The following is a 25,647-nucleotide window of genomic DNA, read 5'->3' as shown; positions in this document are numbered from 1 at the left end:
ATGATAGTTTGTAAAACGACACCTGGCCGTCTGTGTTTACTGTAGTAGTACTCATCAACACGCCCCCTTCTGACTGTACGCCTACATAAAGCAGTGCGCATTGCGCCCGGCGGTGAGCAGCATGAGTCTCCACGGGAAAGTGGCTCTGGTCACCGGCGGCGCGCAAGGCATCGGAAGAGCCGTGGTGGAAGATCTCCTGGGGAATGGGGCGAAGGTTTCGCTTTGTCAAATTTTTTACTTTTTAAAATGGACATTTTTAACGCGGATTTATCCAATGAACTGTTGGGAAAACTTGTGCAAAACTATTTTAGTTGTCTGTTTTTGTGGCGATTTTTTCCCCATTTCATCATGCATCATTTTGTGGCTTTAATTATTTTACTTGTTTTAGCGTTACGTTATTAATTTACTTACTTTATGACAATTCAGGTTGCACTGGTAGACCTGAACCAGTCTGTGGGAGAGGAATGTAAAAGTGATCTAGATGGCCAGTTTGGAGAGGATAACTGTATTTTTATCCAGTGTGACGTGACGGACGGGGGGAAACTTAAAGGTAAAATCGTACTTTTTACTTATGCTTTTACTTAAAGGACATTTATCATCTCTGCGGTTGAAGTTGTTTTCTTAAACGAAACAATTATCCACTTCTCATTTGCGCACCTGTATGTGCAGCGCATCTTATTCCTGAACAGAGTCTCATTGTTTGGGAAGTTAATTAGGTCATACTAGACATCCATAGTGCCTAAAGGCTTCACTGAGGAATGTTATAGGTTTTTTGACGTTTTAACACGATCAAATGTTTTGACTTTTGCTATTATTTCTCCAAGAGTTTATGGGTCAGTGGTGAGGAGATTGTTCATTCCTGTTAGACTTGTTTCCACACTTACTATAGAGTTTAATTAAATGTTTCTTTGTGGAATGCTGCAGCTGCAAGTCAGGTGAGGGCACATGCTGGCTGACACTGGCTGTATTTTAAAACCTAGTGAGCTGCCTACTTGGACTGCTCATTTGGCTTTGATAGCCACTTTGTACTGCTGTCAGAAGTGGACCTATTGCAAAGTTGCTATTGATTTTTTATAAATAAATGAAAACACTGCTGTGTTTTCTTGCTTCAGATGCCTTTCAAAACACAGTAGAGAAGTTTGGACGGCTGGATATTGTCATCAATAATGCTGGAATCAACAACGAGAAGAACTGGGAAAAAACCATTGAAGTAAATTTGGTGAGTTAAAAATCATTCTTAAAATCCAACTTTAAAAAAGAAAAAAAAAACTTGGATAGGTTATGCCAAACTGTTGCATTTCCACTCAACCTCATTTAATTGAACACATCTCATGATTTACACAGATAAAGTGTGTATCACGTTTTATGCCTTTAGGGCACGACATTCAACCACATTCAGGAAAGGATATAAAAATACTCCACCCCCTGTTTCTAGTCCAAAAGTTTTCACAATAGCAGTCTACGTGAAGTGAAATAATCTACAGATCTTTAAAATGATTCATGCTCTGCAGAGTGATTTCATAATGCATATGATGCAGTAAAATTATGTAATTATTAATTCATAATAGCAGGCCAATTTCAACATAATCTCACGAAAACATCTGTTCACTCTGTGCTAGTCAGTGTTGATAAGTTCACTTTGGAAATGTAATAGGTTACAGATTACAAGTTACTCTATTTAAAATGTAACAAGTAGTGTAACTTTATTAAAGTAACAGATTACATTTGATTACTTTTTAAATACTTTTTAAATTACAACTGTTAATCATTTTCAAACATTTAAACCAGGCAGGGTTAACTTTACAGTAGTCCACAACACTGATTACTGTCAAACTTTCAAAATTCTTCATCCTTTGAATTAAGTTTATAATAATTTAATTTTAAAGCACAGCTACCACAAAATCAGACTTTAGCAAGGCAAGGCAAGTCAGCTATTTATATAGCACATTTCATACACAATGGTAATTCAAAGTGCTTTATGTAAAAAGGAAACAAATACATAAGAATAAAAATGGAATGCATAAGAAATAAAAATAACAATAAAAGCAGAGAATACCCCTGTCTGGATGGAAGAGTCATGGAGTTTCAGTCAGAATATTTGTCAGGTAGCTGTGCATTTAAACAGTACCCTTGCAGACAAATCTTCCTGGAACCACAAGGAATAACTCAACTTTGATGTCTGTCAGAGCAGATCTAAACGGATACATTCATCAGAGCGGATCTAAACGGCTCTTCCTCGTGCCGGAGGGATAGCATCTCTTTTTACTTTGAGATTGTTCTGAGGTTAAATAAATCATAAGAAATATTTGATAGCATTTTAATAGTTGGCATATTTTGCACTGAACTGTTATATTTACATCCTTTTCTGATTTCTGATGAAATTATTTTTAAATTTCCACCACTTGAACACATTTTTTAACTTTCAGACAGGTAGCCTAAAGCTTTCAGCGACAATGTGGATTGATGAAGGCCTAACGTGGTTCGCTGCAACTTCAAACAAAGACCCAATCAAAACATCAGAATAGCATTGCTTTACTAAAAGGCCTTTAAATAGCAGGATGCATCATGCACATCAAAAACAGGCAAAGCAACAAATTAATATTATTCAACTAGTGCTGTCATTTAATGTCAAAATTAATGTAGAAACAACATAAAGACAGTATATTTTAAATATTTGATCTAACAGGTAGGATATATATCCTACAGAAATTGAATAAAGTTATCAAGCACTTCACAATCTTCACTGCATAAATTATAATTTAAATATAGATTAATCCTTATTAAAGCTGCAAAAGTTCAGTCAAGAGCAGTGAGTGATTTTCTCTTTGTCTTTTGTTGTTTGATTAACATTAAAGGTGGGATAAGCGATATTTCAAAAACACTGCTGAAACAAACCCACCCTTCTCTTCATTGCTCCGCCTCCAAAACGCACCCTCCAATCCTAACCACCCTGCTCCGAGTCAGTCTCGAACCCCGGCCCGATCGCTGCTGGCAGGCAAGGCGAGTGCACTAAGAATGACGCTAAACACTGCATTCTCTAACGTTTGTCAGTGTGCAGTGGTTTAACTGCAAAACTCTCACTATTAGGCCACTGTTACACACACAGTGCGAGAGTGGATGTCTGTTTATCACAGCTGACGCGCAACAAAATAATACTTCACAAAAAAAATAATAAAGTGCAGATGATGAACGAACGACAAAGAATGAACAAAAAATGAACACAGTACACAAGAGTAAATACAAACAAGTGTTCGTTGTTAGTCGCCAACAGCACAGCAACTCCAGACAATCAATGACACTCAAACCCAGTGTTACTCACATGTGAAGCGGAATCAAAGCAGCCTCCACATCTGTTTTCAGACCTTCCTGCTTAGCTCTCTCCAGCGCTGGCAAGCTTTTCTAATATTACCGCGGGTCCTAAAGCGCTTGCCCAGTCATAAACCTTCAATCCAGTGATATTCTTTTGAGCTCTTTTGTATTGTGTCTCATCTCTCTTTCTGCAGTCTTTCTTCAAATCTCCTTCTTGCTTATTCTGCCTCCTCGACCGTCATGTCGATTGCCTACAAGTTTGTTGTTGGTGTCGGTCTGACTAACTTCCAAACGGTGTTTTTAAAATATGGCAAAATACCCCACCTTTAATGACAGACATCATAGCAGCGGGTTTATTAGGCTTCTGTCCCCAGTTACATTTATTTTGTAATTAAATTACATAACGCCATTATATGTAACTAGTTACTCCCCAACACTGGTGCTAGTGGTTTTATACAACTGTTTTCTCCCTCAGACATCCGTCATAAAGGGGACATATTTAGCACTAGAACACATGAGTAAAGAGTACGGAAAGGAAGGAGGGGTTATCATCAACGTCTCATCTATGGCAGGTAAGCTACTGATAACTTTATCATGTGCCTTACATATGTGCTTGTTTTGAAAAAGTCTGTCTAAATGTTCAGAATAGTCTGTACAGAGTGTTGTGCTTAAGAAGGTTACATAACAGTGTTTTTATGGTCATTAGCAAACTATAGTACGAGTCAAATGTTTGCTCACAGTAAAGCAAATATTTGTTTTGTCTTGCCTAGTTGCCAAGGCTCTGTACCTACTTTTGAAAAAAATTACACAAGCGCAATTACACCTAAATAATAAATTACATAACATACATTGTGCATTTACTGACGATTACAGATAAATGACTTGCTTGATGATTGAGATGCAAAAGAGTCAGAACCTTTAGCATAACAGGTTATTATTTGGGCACACCTTTTTTTCCAAGAACGTAGTTTTAAATGAAAACATAAAGCAAAAAATAATAGCAGTATGCCACAATGTAGACACTTTAACCTACAACAGTATCTGCTGTAAAAAAACTTTCTGGACTTTTTGGTAGTTTTACACAAAAATAAATTCATATCGCTTTAGAGAAATATGATTGAAATGATATAGGCCTACACTCACATGAAATGAAAAACCAGTTTTATTCTACAGGAAGCAGGTCACCTTGCTGACTACACAAATGAAATGCAGCCAGCCACATACCAGCACAAACCATAACAATGCATGGAAGTTTGTTGAGATTGAACCCAAGAATCATCTTTTTGTTGATATACATTTTTAAAATAAAATAAAATAACAAAGGACAAACTAATTTTTAATGTGATGCGGCAGCATTTGATAAACACACTTAATACATCTACCCGAGTAGGTGTCAGCATTAAAGGAACTCTCCACTTTTTTTCAAAATAGGCTCATTTTCCAACTCCCCTAGAGTTAAACAGTTGAGTTTTACCGTTTTCGAATCCATTCAGCCGATCTCCGGGTCTGGCGGTACCACTTTTAGCATAGCTTAGCATAGTTCGTTGAATCTGATTAGACCATTAGCATCTCGCTCAAAAATGACCAAAGAGTTTCGATATTTTTCCTATTTAAACCTTGACTCTTCTGTAGTTACATCGTGTACTAAGACCGACGGAAAATGAAAAGTTGCGATTTTCTAGGCCGATATGGCTAGGAACTATACTCTCATTCCGGCGTAATAATCAAGGAACTTCGCTGCCGTACCATGGGTGCAGCAGGTGCAATGATAAAAAGTAGAGTGTTCCTTTAAAGTGCCCCATTATGCTTTTTCGGATATTACCTTTAACATAGTTTGTTATATAGCTGTTTATGAATGTAAAAAGTTTGCAAAGTTTCAAAGACAACAAATGCATGATAAATGGAGTTATCGTCTCCCAAAAGAAACTGTCTTCCTAACTGTCTGAAACAAGTCATCAGTAAATCCAGTCTTACTTCCTGCACGAACCTATGTTGATTTGTTACAAATTTGTATAATGCTAGCCTATGGTTTTCATTGGCTTCCCACGAATAATGTCTACTTTAAATCGTCCTCAAACACTGCAATTATTTAAGGCCTGGAAGAGTTTGGTTCATGTTGTCGAATTTTGTTCATGTTGTCCAAGGAAAGGACTTGAGCTTGAACTATCTTTGTGTATACAAGTGCTGAGGAAGCCTTCATACAGCTGAGGAGCTGTAATTCAGATATGGTCATGGGCATTTCGTTATTGACAAGTGTTGTAAGAGGTAGACAAATCACAACAGACTGGGCCATCTGACCAATCAGAGCAGAGTAGGCTCTTGGAAAGGAGGGTTTTAAAGGGGTTTTATTGAACCATTTCAGACACTGTGAGAAAAAAAGGTGATGCAGCAATGTATATTATGAACAAATTAAAGTGTTTTTTTGTTTTGTTTTGTTTTTTACCTTGCATGTGAACCTATTGTAGGAGACCCCAAAACAAAATGTAAAATCACAGGATAGGGCTATTTTAAGTCCAAGACCACTGCATCAATGAAGGGCCAGTGTAAAATATACAAAAACTTTTTGGGAACAGCCATTTCAACAGTCAGGAAATTGCAAAGTGTGAGACATTTTGCAAAATGTAAAATCTGTCTCACACTAATCATTTACATTAAATTACTGGGACATTCCTTGCTTTAATATTGTATAACCCTGTGCTCTATCTCTGACTATTCACACAAGCAAATCCAAGTTCCCACTAAAAAATATCACCAGCTTTTTTATTTAAGCACCCCAGAAGATGGCAAAAAAAGAAGAAGAAGAAGAAAAAAATCATAAATCAACAGCATAACTATTATGACAACAAAGGGAAGGCTATCCATCTGTCATCAGATACCTGTGTTGTGGTGCCATTGAGTTGTTTGGACATAGATAAACTGATTCTGGGCAGTATTTTGAAGATATGAATATGATTTTGTATATGTGTGTGTACATGGTGGATGATGAATGCTGCATGGCTGACTGTGAACTTGTTATAACCCCCAACATGCTCCAGACAGGTTTTTAGACTTTGGATTTGAAACAGCCTTTTCATTTCACTGAGAGATGAAATAAAGGATGGTTTATTTCCCTCACTGCATCTCAGGTTTCTTTAACTAATGTAACACAGGTGATTATCCTTTTTTTTTTTTTTTTTTTTTTTTTTTTTTTTTTGTGGGAGTGGAACAACTCTCACTTCATGACTATGTTAATGGAATTTATTTTCTGGTAACTGGAGATTTATATTGTTATGGATTTTGTTGAGGCAACTCATTTTCTCTTATTGCCCTCTCTTCCTAAGCTGGAAGCTTGATATTATTGCTGTTTAACCACACATTAAATTGTATTACTTTTTAAGGGTTAGTTCACCCAAGAATGAAAATTCTGTCATTTATTACTCACCTCATGTCGTTCCACACCCGTAAGACCTTTGTTCATCTTCGGAACACAAAGATCTCCGTAGAGATCCAACGCAACTACCACTTTCGAGGTCCAGAAGGGTAGGATTGACATCATTAAAGTAATCCATGTGATTCCAGTGGTTTAACCTCAAAATGTGGAATGACACGAGGGTGAGTAATAAATGACAGAATTTTCATTTTTGGGTGAACTAACCCTTTAAGACTAAGTTAAAATATAGGCCTGTTTCATCATGACACTATTGAATCAGTATTAATGTTGAAAGTATGTCTAATAATTATTCACCAGAAACTTAGAAACATGTTCTCATTATTGATGTGAGAACTAGGAAAAGATCTAGGTTGCCCTGAGTTGTGTCAGATCCAGTTTCACATCCACAAGTAGCAAATGCAATAAATTAAACAGACCTGATATAGCTAAAAATAGAACATTATAAATATAATATGAATTATATAATTATGATTTGTCCTCAAACCATACCACAGAACAGACACATGGAGCGGTCTACAAAAGTAATTTTAGTATTTTATATTACAGCTAAGCTGTGTGAGTGGTGAATTGCCATACTATAAAGCATGTATGCATCTGGTTTTAGAGCATAAAGTGAGAGAGCTGAAATAAGTAACTTAACCATGCTGAATGGAAACATGTCTTTGTAGGATGACTTCATTGTTTGATTTACTTTTTGTTATGATCTTACACCTTAATTAACATGTTTACAGACAAGAAATCTTGATGACTGTCTCTGAGATGTTAATAAAGCCAGAATGGGAAACAGAGCCTTCTTTTGTGCAAAATAGGTTATTCTCTGGATGTGCATTAATGCTGTGTTTAGATTTGTTCATCCCGAACACACAAGAATTGTTTAATTGTATATACTGTCTCAGCTATTTGCCCCTGGCGTCCTTGGCTGCTTTGGTTTGATGTGGCTTGTAAATGTTGTTTATTATAACAGAGCCTCAACAGGAAACATTGTTCTATTTGACTTCTCCATTAACTTTCCACATAAAATAAAGTATGTTAATTGTTATATGTAGTTATTAATACTCATATAATAATATTCATCATACAGGGGAAAATGCAGGTGACTTTTCCACAGAAAGTTGTATTTTTATGTTGGTCCATAAACAACCAAACTGCCCTATAAAGTTTAAAGCATTAGTTTAGGAAATTGTCCTCAGCTCTTTATGTTTCCAAAGAGCCGCTTTAGTTTACACAGACTCAAAAGCCATTAGGATTTTCATGCTTGAATTAAAGGTGAAATCCTCAGCCTTGGAAGATCCAAACATTTTCCATGACGAAGGTGTTGGAAATCATTCACAGGCTTCCTTTTACTACAGCCTCAATAAGATGAAAACCTTGTGCTTTCATATAACAGACTGTAGTATCGCAGCTCTGGTTACAAAACATTTCATTCAGTCACCTGGAATGATAATGTTGTCAAACAGCACTTTTGAATATAATGACAGTTCATAGTGACCGTCTCTGTTCCAAATATGTTGAAAATAAACCACCATGAAAATAGTTCATGACTTTTGTGCTGTTTTCCAAATCTCCTGCACATGTATGAGGAACATACTGAAATTTTAGTCGTTGTTCCATGACAATCTTCCCCTCCAATGAGCTGTAACTTGAGAACTGTTGAGTCAATTAGTTGAACTCAAATTTTTGGGCCGAAAAGAACCAATCCAGAGAAATAATATATTCTCTGATCTGGTTCTCAAGTTCAGTTCACTGACTCAATGATTTGGTCACAGTTAACTGTTCACTGGATGGGAAGATTTCTTCTGAAGTGACTTAAATTTTGGCCTGTTTCTCACACAAATCTACTGTATGGGTGCAAAAGACTTGCAGTATAATGCTCAAGTCATATAGGCTACTTTTATGGTCCATTTTTGGAGCTTAAGGCCCCGTTTACACTAGTGCGTAATGTGGTTTAATGTGGCGTGACAGATCACGGCTGCACGGAGCGCATGAGAACATCCTCTCCTCCGCTGTAATACCAGTTACAGCGCGAAATAAACATGAATAAACATCTGAAGGTATGTTAAAAGATACAGTACAACTTACTGAAATCCGTATCATGTCTCGTGTTATCGCTCAATCAGTGTTTCAACCTCGGAAAGAGGTCAATAAAACAGCTTGTAAACAATGTCACGTAACGTCACATTTACCTCAGAAAAACCATATTCAGTGACCATAAACTCATTAGTCAGCTAGAAAAATGAACTCTATAGAGCGGTATTCTGATAAATATATGCACCGTTACATATTCATTACAATTTTTAATGTTCTTTAATATTTAATGCATGTTTCAATAAATCAGTTATGACAGCCACGATTTAAATGTTTATATTTCAGAAAAAACGAATTGGAATAGATTTCTATGATTATCTAATTCTAAACTTGGTTCTCAAGTTCAGTTCACTGACTCAATGATTTGGTCACAGTTAACTGTTCACTGGATGGGAAGATTTCTTCTGAAGTGACTTAAATTTTGGCCTGTTTCTCACACAAATCTACTGTATGGGTGCAAAAGACTTGCAGTATAATGCTCAAGTCATATAGGCTACTTTTATGGTCCATTTTTGGAGCTTAAGGCCCCGTTTACACTAGTGCGTAATGTGGTTTAATGTGGCGTGACAGATCACGGCTGCACGGAGCGCATGAGAACATCCTCTCCTCTGCTGTAATACCAGTTACAGCGCGAAATAAACATGAATAAACATCTGAAGGTATGTTAAAAGATACAGTACAACTTACTGAAATCCGTATCATGTCTCGTGTTATCGCTCAATCAGTGTTTCAACCTCGGAAAGAGGTCAATAAAACAGCTTGTAAACAATGTCACGTAACGTCACATTTACCTCAGAAAAACCATATTCAGTGACCATAAACTCATTAGTCAGCTAGAAAAATGAACTCTATAGAGCGGTATTCTGATAAATATATGCACCGTTACATATTCATTACAATTTTTAATGTTCTTTAATATTTAATGCATGTTTCAATAAATCAGTTATGACAGCCACGATTTAAATGTTTATATTTCAGAAAAAACGAATTGGAATAGATTTCTATGATTATCTAATTCTAAACTTGGTTCTCAAGTTCAGTTCACTGACTCAATGATTTGGTCACAGTTAACTGTTCACTGGATGGGAAGATTTCTTCTGAAGTGACTTAAATTTTGGCCTGTTTCTCACACAAATCTACTGTATGGGTGCAAAAGACTTGCAGTATAATGCTCAAGTCATATAGGCTACTTTTATGGTCCATTTTTGGAGCTTAAGGCCCCGTTTACACTAGTGCGTAATGTGGTTTAATGTGGCGTGACAGATCACGGCTGCACGGAGCGCATGAGAACATCCTCTCCTCTGCTGTAATACCAGTTACAGCGCGAAATAAACATGAATAAACATCTGAAGGTATGTTAAAAGATACAGTACAACTTACTGAAATCCGTATCATGTCTCGTGTTATCGCTCAATCAGTGTTTCAACCTCGGAAAGAGGTCAATAAAACAGCTTGTAAACAATGTCACGTAACGTCACATTTACCTCAGAAAAACCATATTCAGTGACCATAAACTCATTAGTCAGCTAGAAAAATGAACTCTAGAGAGCGGTATTCTGATAAATATATGCACCGTTACATATTCATTACCATTTTTAATGTTCTTTAATATTTAATGCATGTTTCAATAAATTAGTTATGACAGCCACGATTTAAATGTTTATATTTCAGAAAAAACGAATTGGAATAGATTTCTATGATTATCTAATTCTAAACTTGGTTCTCAAGTTCAGTTCACTGACTCAATGATTTGGTCACAGTTAACTGTTCACTGGATGGGAAGATTTCTTCTGAAGTGACTTAAATTTTGGCCTGTTTCTCACACAAATCTACTGTATGGGTGCAAAAGACTTGCAGTATAATGCTCAAGTCATATAGGCTACTTTTATGGTCCATTTTTGGAGCTTAAGGCCCCGTTTACACTAGTGCGTAATGTGGTTTAATGTGGCGTGACAAATCACGGCTGCACGGAGCGCATGAGAACATCCTCTCCTCTGCTGTAATACCAGTTACAGCGCGAAATAAACATGAATAAACATCTGAAGGTATGTTAAAAGATACAGTACAACTTACTGAAATCCGTATCATGTCTCGTGTTATCGCTCAATCAGTGTTTCAACCTCGGAAAGAGGTCAATAAAACAGCTTGTAAACAATGTCACGTAACGTCACATTTACCTCAGAAAAACCATATTCAGTGACCATAAACTCATTAGTCAGCTAGAAAAATGAACTCTAGAGAGCGGTATTCTGATAAATATATGCACCGTTACATATTCATTACAATTTTTAATGTTCTTTAATATTTAATGCATGTTTCAATAAATCAGTTATGACAGCCACGATTTAAATGTTTATATTTCAGAAAAAACGAATTGGAATAGATTTCTATGATTATCTAATTCTAAACTTTATTTATTATAAAAAAAAACATCATTGAGTGTAATTTAAGTGTTTGCATATAAATAAGTTAATTTTAACCTTCAATATTATAGTAATGTACTAACTGACTCCCGTATAGTTTACAGCTTTAGTTGAGAGATTTTTTTCCTCTAGAAAATTTGCCATTCTGTATCTGCTATACTACGTCCAAAATAATCGATATCGAATCGAATCACAAGCAAGTGAACAGAATTTGAATCGAATTGTGAAAATTGTGTCAATACCCAGCACTAATGTAAACATATAACATGGAGACTGAACTGCAATCTTTGCTGTCTTTGTTGCCATTTTTAGCAGCCATTGTGCAGTTAAACTCTGCATTTTTTAATACTGCAGTTGCTTACATTTGCAAGAGGCAACTGTTTACACTTGTACGCGCATGCCCAGTGTGCATGAACGGTCATGTGACGTGCGTTTTCGGTTGTGTAGTGTAGACAGTGATCGTTTCTGAAATGCTGTGGAAATGCCAGTGTAGATGAGGATCGTATTCATTTTAAAACACCGTTTTAAAACGAAAACGCACTCGTGTAAATGGGGCCTAAAAGACATGGTCTTATGGAAAAGAACCTTAAAAAAATGTCCTTTTGTGTTCCAATGGGGGGGAAAGTAAGGTTTTTTTTTTTTTTGGAATTAATGTTTGTTTTGTTTCTTTCCAGCATTTCTCCATTCTCCTTACCAGCCGGTGTACACAGCAACAAAGCATGGGGTGATTGGATTTTCCCGAGCTATAGCAGTGAGTACATCAATCCTGTATCACCAGTTTACTCTAAGTAAAGTTTACCGTAGCCATATGTTAATCCTTTCCTCAACATATGAAACATTCCAGCACCTGACAGCCAAACCAGCTGACCCAGCAGGGTTTTAAAAGCCCAGCTTTTACCCCAAGAGAGAGTAGTTGTGTTTGCTCACAGATAGGATCTCTTCCTTATGTGTGACGACACATTCTTTGCGCTGTGTGTGTAATTTAGGCTGACCGTGTTTGGACACGTTTTGTTGTCGGCAGGACGCATCAGAACAGGGCAATTATGGAGTGAGGATCAACACACTATGCCCAGCCTTTGTGGACACCCAACTACTTCAGAGTGTGGAGCATGAGGAAACAATGGGCAAGTTTGTCAAGTACAAAGATGAATTCAAGCAAAGGATCGACAAGTATGGTGTTCTTAAGTAAGCCAAGTTCAGTTGAACTACCTGTTTCTTCTGTATGCCATTGTTTTAGTAGTTTTGCTTTGTTTGTTGTATCCAGTCCCTTGAATAAACTGTTTGCTTGGGCAGACAGCAACAGTGTTCTAATGGCACAAATCTGTTTCTTCTCCAGACCTTTACAACTCCAAATAGTAAATAAATAGTGGGTCAAATGCTTTTAAATCTTTAAACCTGCCTTTACTGGAAAATCTAGACATTCCATTTTGCACCACCCATTGATTAAATCTGGATTAGACCGCATGTTGTGCTTGCAGGACTTTTGACATATAAATTTTAACCAAAACAAACTCCTCCACACTAATCATTTACAGTATTACATAACTGATACTTTTTTAATGCCTCTGCAATTTGCCTCACTTGCACTATTCTTGGTGTTGGTGGTGTATCTGAGGATGTTTTATTTTCCCCCCAGAAATGTTATGTCTTCCTCAAACTCTCTGTAGACACATTGTTATTTGAAGTGACAGTATGTTGACAAGAACATAGACAAAAAAAAAAAAAAAAAAAATTCTGAGGCCAATGGACTGACTTTACAATGCGATAAAATGAATCGCCTTGTTAAATCAGTGTTTGCATGATAAAATTCCACTTTGCTGAATTTTTTGACAAAATAATTAAAATGATGTTGTGTCTGTGTATATCTACAGACCATCTCTGATTGCAGAAGGAATGCTGCGAATCATAACAGATGAAAGCCTAAACGGAGCCGTGATGAAGATCACCTGTTCTAAAGGCATTCACTTCCACACCTATGAGCCTCTTTCAGCTTGAGAGTGATGAACATCGAGCCAGTTCTGTTTGTCCTTTTTTCTCTCCTCTTCATTCCTCCACCAGAACATTTATTTTATTGAAGCCCAGTGCAAACACCTGGTTGAATGTCACAAACCTTGCGGTATAGTCCAGTTAAGAAATAAATAAGAAAGGGGTAACACTTTAGTATAGGGAACACATTCACTATTAACTACAACTTTTCCCTCAATAAACTCCTAATTTACTGCTTATTAATAGTTAGTGAGGTAGTTGTTAAGTTTAGGTATTGGGTAGGATTAAGAATGTAGAATAAGGTCATGCAGAATAAGGCATTAATATGTGCTTAATAAGTACTAATAAAACGGCCAATATTCTAGTAATATGCATGCTAATAAGCAACTAGTTAAAAGACCCTAAAATAAAGTGTTACCAAGAACAGTATAGATTTTGTTTCCTGTTTATCATTTATCAGTTTTGAAAAGGATTTCATACTGGTGTGCAGGCCTCTTTCTGATCCTGTTTCCTTTTTTGTAATGCCCTTGAACATTAAGTTGTACATAACTGCTTTAACTGTGAGTAATTGCTTTTGAGAAAAAAAAGGGAAAAAAAAAACAAAACAAAAAAAACATATTTATTAATAATACAGTTACTGTTTTTGTGGCTATCATACCTCAATCACACTCAACCAACCATTCCTTATAATTATTATTATTTTTGTATAATGTTTTACAGTGTGACAAAGAGAATATCCAAGGCTTAATGTATAAATCAAACAATAAACTTCTGAATATATAAAGGAATAATTTCTTTATACTTTCTTCCCCTTTATCTGTTTCTTGCAGCTAAAATGCATAGTCTCTGCATAGTCTCTCTCTCTCTCTCTCTTATATATATATATATATATATATATATATATATATATATTTTTTTTTTTTTTATTTTTTCCTGCCTACATTATAAGATGCACATTTCTGGAATGCAAATCCAGAAACAAGTGTCACCTGGCAGCTGTGTTTACATCCATGAAGTCGTTATGTCCAGGAATCTGCACATTTGCCTGTGCTACTGCATTACCAGAAATAGATCAGCCCTGCACTTTTAAATTTGGTAACAATTTATTTCAATGATCCCCTTTAGACATTAACTATAAGTAGTTTTGCAAACACATGTCAACTACCAGTTATTAGAGTATTGGTAGACTATCTAGTTAAAGGGTTAGTTCACCCAAAAATGAAAATTACCCCATGATTTACTCATCCTCAAGCCATCATAGGTATATATGACTTTCTTCTTTCAAATACAATCTGAGTTATATTAAATAATGTCCTGGCCCCTCCAAGCTTTATAATGGCAGATCACATGGCTCCATGGGGTTGATAAAGGCCTTCTGAAGCAATGTGATGCATTTGTGTAGAAAGCTATCCATATTCAATATCCATAATATCCATATGTCAGAAGCTAATTATTTTTTTTAAAGTTTTTAGTTTTAAATATGGATATTTTTTTCTTACACAAACACATCGCTTTGCTACAGAAGGCATTTATTAACCCCACAGAGCCATGTGGATATCTTATATGATGAATGGTTGCACTTTCTTGGGCTTCAAAATCTCATCCTTCACTGCCATTATAAAGCTTAGAGGAGCCAGAACATTATTTAATATAGCTCCGATTGTATTTGTCTGAAAGAAGAAAGTCATATACACCTAGGATGGCTTGAGGGAGAGTAAATCTTTCCATAAATGCAGCCAAATCAAAAACATATCAATTCAAATGGTGCAGTAACGGTACATATTGTGACATAGAATGCATCACATTATCTTGATCACTCAAAACATGACTTATCTGTTTTAAAAACTTCACGTGTTTAGCTGTATCAGGGCATCAGTAAAGTCTAGCTCTATGAATAATGCAATGTCCTAGTTAGGTTAAACTTGACAATAACAGTTCTCAGTGTCCAACTATGTCACAGATGAAGAGAAACTTTTTGCGTATCACAGTAACTTTACAAATTTCCTTTGATAAAACATCACAGAGATTCCCAAGAATGTGACCCTGCCTTGATATGACAGCAGATAAAGATGTGAAAGTCTATGAGGGCTGGGAGGGAGATGTTTGAACGATGACTATTTGATAATCAGAGCTAGTCAAGAATCTCAGGAATTCTTGAAGGAAGTGTATGTTTTCTATATTCTACAAACAGTTCCTCATTGAATTCTTGTAGTAACCACAACTGAAACACAAATGTGTTTCATTCAATCAGTTAAAAGTCAGTATGCAATAGTTTCGGTAACGCAATACATGGACAAAAAAATGCACAACACTTATGTATACCTCTTGTTAATCTTTTGGTTAATGCTTATTCCAACATTAAAACATTAAAATTTGTATGTACATAGTTTGTTCATAATACCTAATGCAGTAACTAACGTTAACATACAGAAACTTTGGTAACACTTTGTTTTAGGGTATTTTAACTAGTTGCTTATTAGCATGCAGTTTACTAGAATATTGGCTGTTTATTAGTACTTATTAAGCACATATTAATGCCTTATTCTGCATGACCTTATTCTACATTCTTAATCCTACCCAATACCTAAACTTAACAACTAATTTGCTGACTATTAATAAGCAGTAAATTAGGAGTTTATTCAGGGAAAAGTCGTAGTTAATAGTTTATATGTGTTCCCTATTCTAAAGTGTTACCGAAACTTTTTGTATAGCTTACTTATTATACACATAGGCTGTTTGGACTTTTCCATTAGGTCTTCACAACAAACAATCAGAGCAAACACTCTGACGCACGTTTATCAGTAATTTGAGTGAGAGGAGACCAGATGAACCTGGCCACTGAGATCGCAGCGAAGGCCCTGAGGAGGCTTGGGTGGGGTTGTATACATGTTAAATGGAGGAGAAAACTTAATCTCTACTAGTAGTACCTCAGCTGGAAGATATGCAGCTTGGTTAGCTCAATGTAGGCAGGAAATTGTGACATGAGATGAACAGTGTGTTGAATGATGTGCCTCACTGTGTCACAAATTTTTTCATGAAGGGGAAATACCTGTATATGATCCTTGGAATTGATTTTCAACAGCAGATTTTGTATTTATCAGGGATTTTTGTTTTCTAAACATAAAAACACAAACTTAAACTATAAATTAAATTAAATAAGTTCTGGGCACTTAGGGCTTTTTTTAATGCTCTGCTTGAATACATTTTAAAGGGATAGTTCATTCAAAAATGAAAATTATCCCATGATTTACTCACCCTCAATCCATCAGGTGTATATGGCTATCTTCTTTCAGACGAACACAATCAGAGATATTTTTAAAAATATCCTTAGTCCTCCAAGGTTTATAATGCTTGTGAATGGCTGGTCAAATTTTAAAGACAAAAAAAATGCATCCATCCATTAAAAAAAAAAAAAAAAAAAAAAAAAAAAAAAAATGAATCCATATGACTCCAGGGGGTTAATAAAGGCCTTCTGAAGCAAATCGATGCATTTGTGTAAAACAAATATCCTTATTTAAAACTTTATAAATTCAAATAACTAGCTTCCGGCGGATGACCGAACACACTGCGCACGTCGATTTGGGCGGAAGAGCAACCTCTGACCCCATGCAATGACGAATGTGGAGGAGCAGTGGAGAGAGCAAAACAAAACACCGGTCATGAATTAGAAGTGTAAAACGAGAAATTTTTAAGAGAAAAATCGGAGAATTTTGATATAAGAGAAGAGGAGCTTGAGTTTGTTGTACAGACGTATTTGTTTGAACCGCGAGAGGTGTCTAAACCTACAATACTCCTACATCCTGCGTTATACATCGCGTCAGGGGTTACTCCTTTGGCGCAAGTTGACGCAGTTGTCTGCCGGAAGCTCGTTATTTTACTTTAAATTTTAAATAAGGATATTTGTTTTACACAAACACATCACTTCACTTCAGAAGGCTTTCACTAACCCCCTGGAGTCATATGGATTCTTTTTTTTTTTATGGATGGATGCATTTTTTTGTCTTTAAAATTTGACCAGCCATTCACAACCATTATAAACCTTGGAGGACTAAGGATATTTGTAAATATATCTCCGATTGTGTTCATCTGAAAGAAGATAGTCATATACACCTATGATGGCTTGAGGGTGAGTAAATCATGGGATAATTTTCATTTTTGGGTGAACTATCCCTTTAAAGAGCACTGGTGTCAAAAGTATTCACATTCATTACTTAGGTAGAAGTATAGATACTAGAGTTTAAAAAAACTTCTGTAGAAGTTGAAGTATCAACTCAAGCTTTTTACTCAAGTAAAAGTGTGCAAGTACTGGTTTCAACACTTAAAGTATAAAAGTAAAAGTAATGTAAGGAAAAAAATGCCATTAAGGACAAGAGCTTAGGCCGCGCCACAGGGGCCTATTGTGCACTACCCCACCTCCTCAAAAAACATTTTTCTAAAAGCCATAATGACTATAATGTTATATTAAAATGTTAATGTTGAAAAATTTGGGATGCACTAGGCTACCTGTTTCTACCAACCTCCTCGCTGGTGCTTGGTTGGGACATTTCGCTCGAGTTCTCCTCTTGAGTCTCTGCCACGGACATCTTCGTACTTGGCTACAAACGTCTGCTATGTCCAGTGTTGGGGGTAACGAGTTACAAAGTTAGTATAGCCTACTTATCACAACATTGTCAATCGCATTGTCAATCGCAAACACTAATTTATTCAAACGTCTCACTAACGAACTACCTACTGTAGCTTAATTAATGTGTCGGTGAGGATGAAGAGAAAGCACCCGTTTGATAAATGTAGTGGAGAAATAATAACTTTTAAGAAATAATCTTTTTTGAGTAAAGACCCCAACTCTGGCTATGTCCTCCTTGACGTGATTTGTGTCATGTGCAGGTGCGATGGATCGCGTACAAACCAACAGGATGTCGGAATGGTATATGCAGGGATGGGCAGTATTTATGATACATGTATTTCAAATACAAAATGGTATTTTGTAATTTATATTTGATAGGGTTGATGAAAAAGTTTTTGTATTTTGTATCAAAATACTTTAGAGTTTTGTATTTTTGTAGTTTTAAAATACTGTAAAATACTTTGTAAGTCTACATGATGACATCATAAAAATGCGGCCTCTGATTGGTGCCTACTCAGTAGTTTGCCCAGACTTGTTGAGTTCACAACAGATGTTAAGTTTTGGTGTTCATTTTAGTAGCTTAGGCTAAATAGTTTACCATTTTACATAATGTTCTTGAAAACTATTATAACGAGCAGCAGCCCCCTATATTTATGATTAACATTCAATTTATTCATTAGTTAGAAACTAGTTGCTATGAATACAGGTGCCATCAGTTGTCTTATGTATGACTTGTTTGTCATTGAGTCAGTGTTGCTGATGCAAAGTAGGCCGTTCGTTACCAAACACCAAGTAACTAAATTAGGATACAATTATGAGTCATTCACAAACTGTTAAACATTAAACTTTAAAACTAACCTTCATCTGGGAGATTACAGGGATATGTGAATATTTGATCTGTAAAAGCCACAATATTTAAATTTTCACCGCTAGAGGTTGCTTATTTAGTCGCTTATTCTTGATTTTGTGGAATCAAGTCTCGAGAGCAGCGGAACTTTCATTATGCCACAGTCGCTGCTTCTGCTTTTTTTGGTCTAGCGTATGTTGGGTAATGCAACACTGTTTATTATATTAGATACATTTGTGTGTTGAAAGTTGTTATAATGCTACTCTATGCGTTCGCTTGGCAGCTGCTATGAAAAACTTGTTGCACACTGCAGTAAGCTAGATCGATATTAGTCATGGTAAAACATGGTACTCGCAGTAAATCAAGAAAACGAGATTTAAACAAGAAGCTATATAACATGATTAGTTTTCAGTCGATGAATGAATCCAAACAGTTCCTCGTCTGTCTAATAAAACATATAATATGTTTTATTAGGCAGATGAGGAATATAATGCATCTTTGGTTTTTCCATGGTTTCTACAAAATAAACCGGAAACTGAGGGTATGATGTCATTGATAGGCAACACACGGACACAGCCTGTGTCCTGGTTAAAATTACTTATTTCTCTGGATTTAAACATTCTTGGAATCATTTGGGATAATGTAAGTACACAGGTCAACAAAATATATAACACTGTTCTAGTGGTTTTTGGATATTTTAATCCAAAAATCCTACTGTACATATTGTGCCTTTAACTGGTTGCACATGTCAGATTTATTGCATGACTCGGGCAGAGAAAAGCTGTTGCTATCAAACACTGTTTACTTAATCAACTAAGTCAGTGTAAAGGTGAAGGTGTAGAACAAATAGGCCTATTGATGGAAGGTTTGCGAAGAAATGTAATGCTTCCTTGTAAAAGTATTTTTTAGTATTTTTAAAATACAAAAATACAGTCGTTTATTTTGATACATGGTGTGGCTGCTGTATTTTGTAGTTTATTTTGATACACTTAAAATCAAAGCATTTGGTATTTTATTTTAAAATACATTTTGATGTATTTTTGCCCAACCCTGCCCTCGGTCATTTCCTGACACTGATGCAAGTAACTCATGTTCTCTTTGTGCAAACAGATTCATTACATAGCAGCATAAATGTTTCGCTTGAGTGTTCTGGAACTCCTGCATGAGTAATAGTTCTGAGAAAGGGGAAAGAGGTTGAGTGCTTCCTTGTGTCTCCAACATTTTGTGTGATCTCTACACAGGTTTAGCTTTAGGTCACCAAAGCAACACTAAGAAGAAGACCAGAAATTTTATGCTTTTAGTCAAATCTTACTTGTCTTGGACTACAGTGATAATTTATGTCGTGCAACCTTCAAGTTGCTAAAAGTTATTAATTTTTTGCTCATAGTGACTGCTGCTCTGAATTTGTATTTAGGAGAGAGTAATAATGAGAATAATAATGTTTTTCAGTAATATATATATAGTTATAAACTATTACGAGTAGTTTGGTCATTTATTTTATAAAGTGTATTGATTTTACACATTATTATTAATAACATGTTTAAAATACAGTGTAATTAAACAACGATTGAGAGATTTTGTGGCTCAGTCTGTTACTTCGGTTAACAGGTGGAATCACTGACACAACTCCTGTAATCCAGGATTATGCAGGTCATTTTACACAGTGTCTTTATCTTTGATAGCTTGTTGATAGTTTATTGGCGCCCCCCTCAGGACAAATTAGATGGCTGTTAGGCCAAAAACCAAAACTTCCAAACCACATCAATCTTAATAACTATTATTAATTTTGTATTTAATAATTTATAAGTGATATATAACTGTTCATGAAGGCTGGGAATGAAATGCACCTTATATTCAGGTGTGCATAATTATTAGGCAGGTTTTCTTTTACAGGCAAAATGAGCCAAAAAAAGAGATTTAACTCAGACTGAAAAATCAAAAATTATTAAATACTCATGAGAAGGATGCAATACTAATGAAATACTAGAAATTGCAGGTAAGGCATGACCATTGGACAGGGAAATGATTATTGGGTCAGCAGGGTCAGACAAAAACAGGTGGAGAAGAAAAGACACATGTTAACTGCAAAAGAATTAAGAATTAAGGTGAAGAATTAAGTGTGAAACCAACAGGAACCCTTTAGTCTCCAGCGCCACCATTTTACAGAACTCCAGAAGTGCAAGGTGTCAGGATCTCAGAGACTTAAGTTAGGTAAAGAATCCTAAAAAATGACCCCCACTTAATAGGAATCACAAGTTGTAAAGTACAAGACTGTTTTTTTATAGGCTTTATAGACAGACAGATTGAGAGTGACTCTTGAAGGACCAGCACCACATCCTCTTGTACACACTGTTTGAACAATTTATCTTCCAGAATCTGGCAGTAAGTTTTGGAAGATCATTTTTAGTCCATCTCAGACTGTTCACGATAGGAGATGGACCAAAAAAAAAAAAATATATATATATATATATATATACACACACACACACACACACACACAAACACACACACACATGCCATTGACATTTCCCTGTACATTCTTTAGTTGCATTAAGGTGTCTAACAACAAAATTCAAAAGGTGAAGAGATACTTTAGTTCATGCATTTCTCTATCAAAACAGAAAGAAACTCTACTGAAAAACCATACTAGACAAGCAAAAGAAATTGCTTGTCAAGTCAAAAACAAATGTTCTGTGGAAAAATAAAACAGTTTAAATCAAATCTTGTCAAAACTGTGTCTAATTCAAATACTCTGTGAGGCCGCCGTTGTCCCACAGTCTGTGGACATCTGGACAGTACCGCATTCTATGAACATCTGTGAACGTTTGTTTACATTAGCACTTCAGATCCAACTAAGGATTCAAATTCCAGTGTTTTTACACAATATTATTAAATTACATAATAATAATTCACTTCTGCTATTCAAATATTCTCTTTGTGCCATTAAAGCAAAAAAAGCTAAAACTGAAGCTTAAACGTTATTGTGGAAGTTGCAAATTGTACTGTGGATTATCATCTTGTTAGAGATTACTGTACATGCATCTCTTTCGGAGTTTCATATTGTGCAGATGTCTAGACCCACTATTTCGCTGTTTTTTTGTCCTAGATGCTTTGTGTGTAATTCATCTGCAGTCCTGGAGGGGGTTAAGTATTTACAACTACAAGCAACTGTCGCCCAGGACAGATCACAGAATGGGCCAAGGGAGCTATAGTATACCCCAAGCTAAGGGGCCCATGGCGGCCTGACACCAAGGAATATGCCAGTTAAAAAGTAAAATTGAAATAGACCAATGAACAGCACTTAAATGTGTGCCAGCACTAAAAGTGCCTTCTGAACATTTTATTGCAGCAAGCAGTTCTCATAGCTATTTCTCATATATGCAATGTTATTTCCTATCATTTAGAGTAAATCGTGAAATTGTAGTGACCTCCAGCCTCTGACTGTCACTGATACAGTATAGATATAAGATATAAGATATAGATATAAGAGTCACTATGCTCCACCTCTTTTATTATTATTATTATTTATTTTATTTTTTTCTAAGAATCTCGCTTTTGGGTCATGTTGACATTGGTCTGAGGTAAAACATAAATAGAATGGAGTATTTGCAACAAAGCAAGGCTAAAAGCTGTGATAAGAGACATCCCTTCAGGCTAAATGGCACACAAGAAGTCTGTTCGGCCTGCATAGTCTAGGATGTCTCAATCCCTTGTGTCACCTGTCTAGTTAACTGAGGTTTCTAGCTCGATCCTCACTGGGAGCAAAGCCTGCCACAGTATGAAGCAATCTGTAGGACAGGAAAGGATCAAGAAAAGAATAGTGCAATAACACAGCCAATTAAATGCTACTTTTTGAATCATTCAAGAGTGTTATGGTACTCCTATTAAGGAAAAAACTAAATTTCAGCAGCAAGCATGAATCATTAACAAAGATTAATTCAATTCAATTTCAATTCACATTTATTTGTATAGCGCTTTTCACAATACATATCGTTTCAAAGCAGCTTTACAGAGAATGCATGTCATCATTACAATTTAGAGAATGCAGTTAGCTGATAATGTAATAATTTAGGCAATTAATTTACAATCACTGTTAGCAATTTAATTGAAGGTAGAAGCAAAGAGCTCCTGGAAAAATGAATTACATATTAACAGTAATTAGGATATATAGAATATTTCTATATATTAATAAATGCTGTAGAAGTGCAGTTCATTATTAGTTCATGTTAACAAACGTAGTTAACTTATGTTACCTCATGAACCTTACTGTAAAGTGTCACCAATATTATATATTATATTATATTATATTATATTATATATTTCATCTGTATTTAGCTAGATTTATTTTTTCCTGATTTGTATTTCAGTGTATGCATATGATTACATGTTTTATTTACTTTCTTCAGAGAAAAAAAAAAATATCACTTTGAACTTGAATCACTTTCCAGTAGACATAATTAAATTAATACTGACTATTAAATCCAAATTATTATTCAAAATTTTCTCAAAAACAAGTAAATATACCATCTGTAGCAAGAAAAAAAAAATATAATATCAGTTACAGGCCATTGTAATTCCTTTTTCCCTTTAATTAAATTAAAACACAAAAAAGTCACAAAGTAGCTGAACAAACAAATGATTTCTAAGAAGCAAAAATCTAGATGACCCAAAAGAGTCCTCTCTTGTCAGAGGGAAGAGGAAATGCGCAAACATGCCATTATTGTTGGCAGAGAGGCAGACAAATCTAAGATAAGCAAGTGGTGTTTAGTTCATATATTCTTTACAGACTATGGTGGGAAAATCGAACACAATATTCTATTTTCTGCCAGTTCCAGTAGTGCATACAGGAGATATCTTCAATGTAAACACAGTAGGGACAGTCTCTTGGGATTGTGTCTAGGCACTGTAAACTCTGCTGCTTTTGCACACATTGCCAAATACTGCATGAGCAGCCTGACATTTGAACAGAGCGTATGAAACCTTTATACTGATGAAGAACTTTATACTGATAGTGATGAAGGCAAAAACTTCTAAATAACTTCTAAAAGATGTTTTGCACAGATACAGAATAAGATATATACAGCATAGAGAGAGACTTGTGGACAGTATCACTGTGTACATTCCCAATGGTGTTGCTAAGGACTTGAGAGTCAATCAGCTCGCAGGTTTACCGAGCGCCCCTATGTTTATTTTACATCAGGAGAGCCAAGTGGCCCAAATACTTGCCTATGTGCTCGTTTCTAATGATAAGATGTTATTGTAAGGCTTCCCATGAGCATGTGAAAACTGTTTTGACTGGCAGGCAATGAGGTCTTGGCGGCTGGCCAAGGATAATAACTCGGCTCCTATTGGCAAAGAAAATAAGCATTGAGAGTGGTGTAAATTTGTAATCAAGGGACTTGGAGGAAATTCTTTTCGGAACAAAACAATGAAATAAAATGAACGCTAATTTAAGAGGTTAGCAAAAGAGACACCCAGAGAACAAATATTTAGCCCATGAGGCAACATAAACATGTAATGCACTTAGCTTTATATTATTAATATTTTAAATGTTATTCATTACATATCTGTGAATATTGTACTTTACAGTCTCACTATACCCAGCTAACAAAATATGTTTTAAGAATGTTTTGCTAATGTTCCCATTAAGTTTTGCTCTCTTAACATTCAAAACATCCATGTTTTAAAATGTTTTTTTCTTGGTTATGTGAACGTTATAGAAAACATTAAGAGAATGTTCCATTTCATAATTTTGCAAACAATATGGGAACATTATTTTTGAATGTTCTCCAAACATTATGAAACAAGGAGTAATGTTTTAAAAAAAAAAAAAAAAAAAAAAAAAAAAAAAACCTTGACAAATGTCCAACTAAAACATTTCAGAAAAATCTTCCATGATTAATGTCTAAATAACATTTTTTTTTTTTTTTTTTTTTTGTGCTAACATTTTGAGAATGTTATTAAAACCCAAATAACTGAGCAAATGTTGAATTAACGTTACTGGAAGAACATTTTGTTCACAACTTTGAGAAAACACAATCAGAATGTTAACTAACATTCTGAGAAAGTTTTCTGTTAGCTGGGTAGCTTTTTAACTTATTAAAAATTCATTTCAGCTTCATTTGGCTGAAAGTCAAGTAAACTCATCTGTGATACTAATTATATCTCTTTCTCATTTCGCTTTCTTCATCTCATTTACTTATGCCCTCCAACCTTTAAAAACGCTCTCATTAACTTGAGTGATTAGCTCAATTAGCCTTGTGCTGCTCAAGAGGTGCAGATGCCGGCATGTCCGCGACAAACCAATCAGGAAGGTAAAGAGTTCATAGACATGCATGAGGTCCTGCTAATTAGGAGTGAAAATGAACCGAATGTGGAGGGATATGGAATGGCGAGGCTGGTGGAATGGAATAAGGGGAGCTTGCATAAACATACACGCTTTAAGAAAGAGGAGGAATGCAAAAAGTGTTCCCTCTCACCCACTTCACCAAGTTGTTTCTCTCATCTCCCCCACCCCACTTTCAGGACGATGATTAATGAGAGCAGGGGATTACAGCAGCACTGGAGAGCAACAGAGCCGTGCGCTCAATGGCCAATCAACAGAACCTAATGACACATTCATTATGAATGGATCCCTGTTCTCATCTTTCATTCACCGTTTCCTTTTTTAAAATAAAGACCTGAGCAGGATTATTATTTCAATCATTAGACCTGGTAAGTCTGCTTCTTATTCATCTAGGAACTATCAATGCAACACATTACATCATTGTCCAGCTCCAAACTATCCAGTTACAGTCAAAAAGCAAAGCAAACTTCCCAGTTTATAAGACTATTTGTCTTGAATGTTGTGGGACACTCCACATTCAATCTTCATGTCAAAATGGCTGAACAAATTTTGTTTTATTTTGTTTGATTAATTGCTTTGCCTTTAGATTGGATATTG

At 35.6% G+C, this 25,647-nt stretch overlaps 1 protein-coding gene across 4 annotated transcripts; it reads left to right on the top strand.

The window, feature by feature from the left end:
- The first annotated feature begins 86 nt into the window (after positions 1–86).
- Positions 87–14,024, top strand: hpgd (15-hydroxyprostaglandin dehydrogenase). Of its 4 annotated transcripts, none has more exons than XM_051905135.1 (7): positions 87–214; positions 427–550; positions 1,113–1,219; positions 3,785–3,881; positions 11,922–11,998; positions 12,269–12,432; positions 13,119–14,024. In XM_051905135.1, the coding sequence occupies exons 1-7, from the start codon at positions 122–124 to the stop codon at positions 13,240–13,242; spliced, it is 786 nt and encodes a 261-aa protein (XP_051761095.1). In that variant the 5' UTR covers positions 87–121; the 3' UTR covers positions 13,243–14,024. The 4 variants fall into 4 exon arrangements, 3 of the variants coding, with proteins under 3 accessions (XP_051761095.1, XP_051761102.1, XP_051761110.1); XR_007931565.1 differs by having other exon boundaries at positions 118–214; positions 12,234–12,432; XM_051905142.1 differs by lacking the exons at positions 11,922–11,998; positions 12,269–12,432; positions 13,119–14,024 and adding an exon at positions 6,065–7,528 and having other exon boundaries at positions 118–214.
- Positions 14,025–25,647: the final 11,623 nt, after the last annotated feature.

The sequence above is a fragment of the Ctenopharyngodon idella genome, chromosome 1, assembly GCF_019924925.1.
Source record: "Ctenopharyngodon idella isolate HZGC_01 chromosome 1, HZGC01, whole genome shotgun sequence".
Taxonomy (NCBI): domain Eukaryota; kingdom Metazoa; phylum Chordata; class Actinopteri; order Cypriniformes; family Xenocyprididae; genus Ctenopharyngodon; species Ctenopharyngodon idella.
The sequence above is the reverse complement of the archived record's forward strand: the minus strand, read 5'-3'. Positions and strand labels throughout refer to the sequence as shown.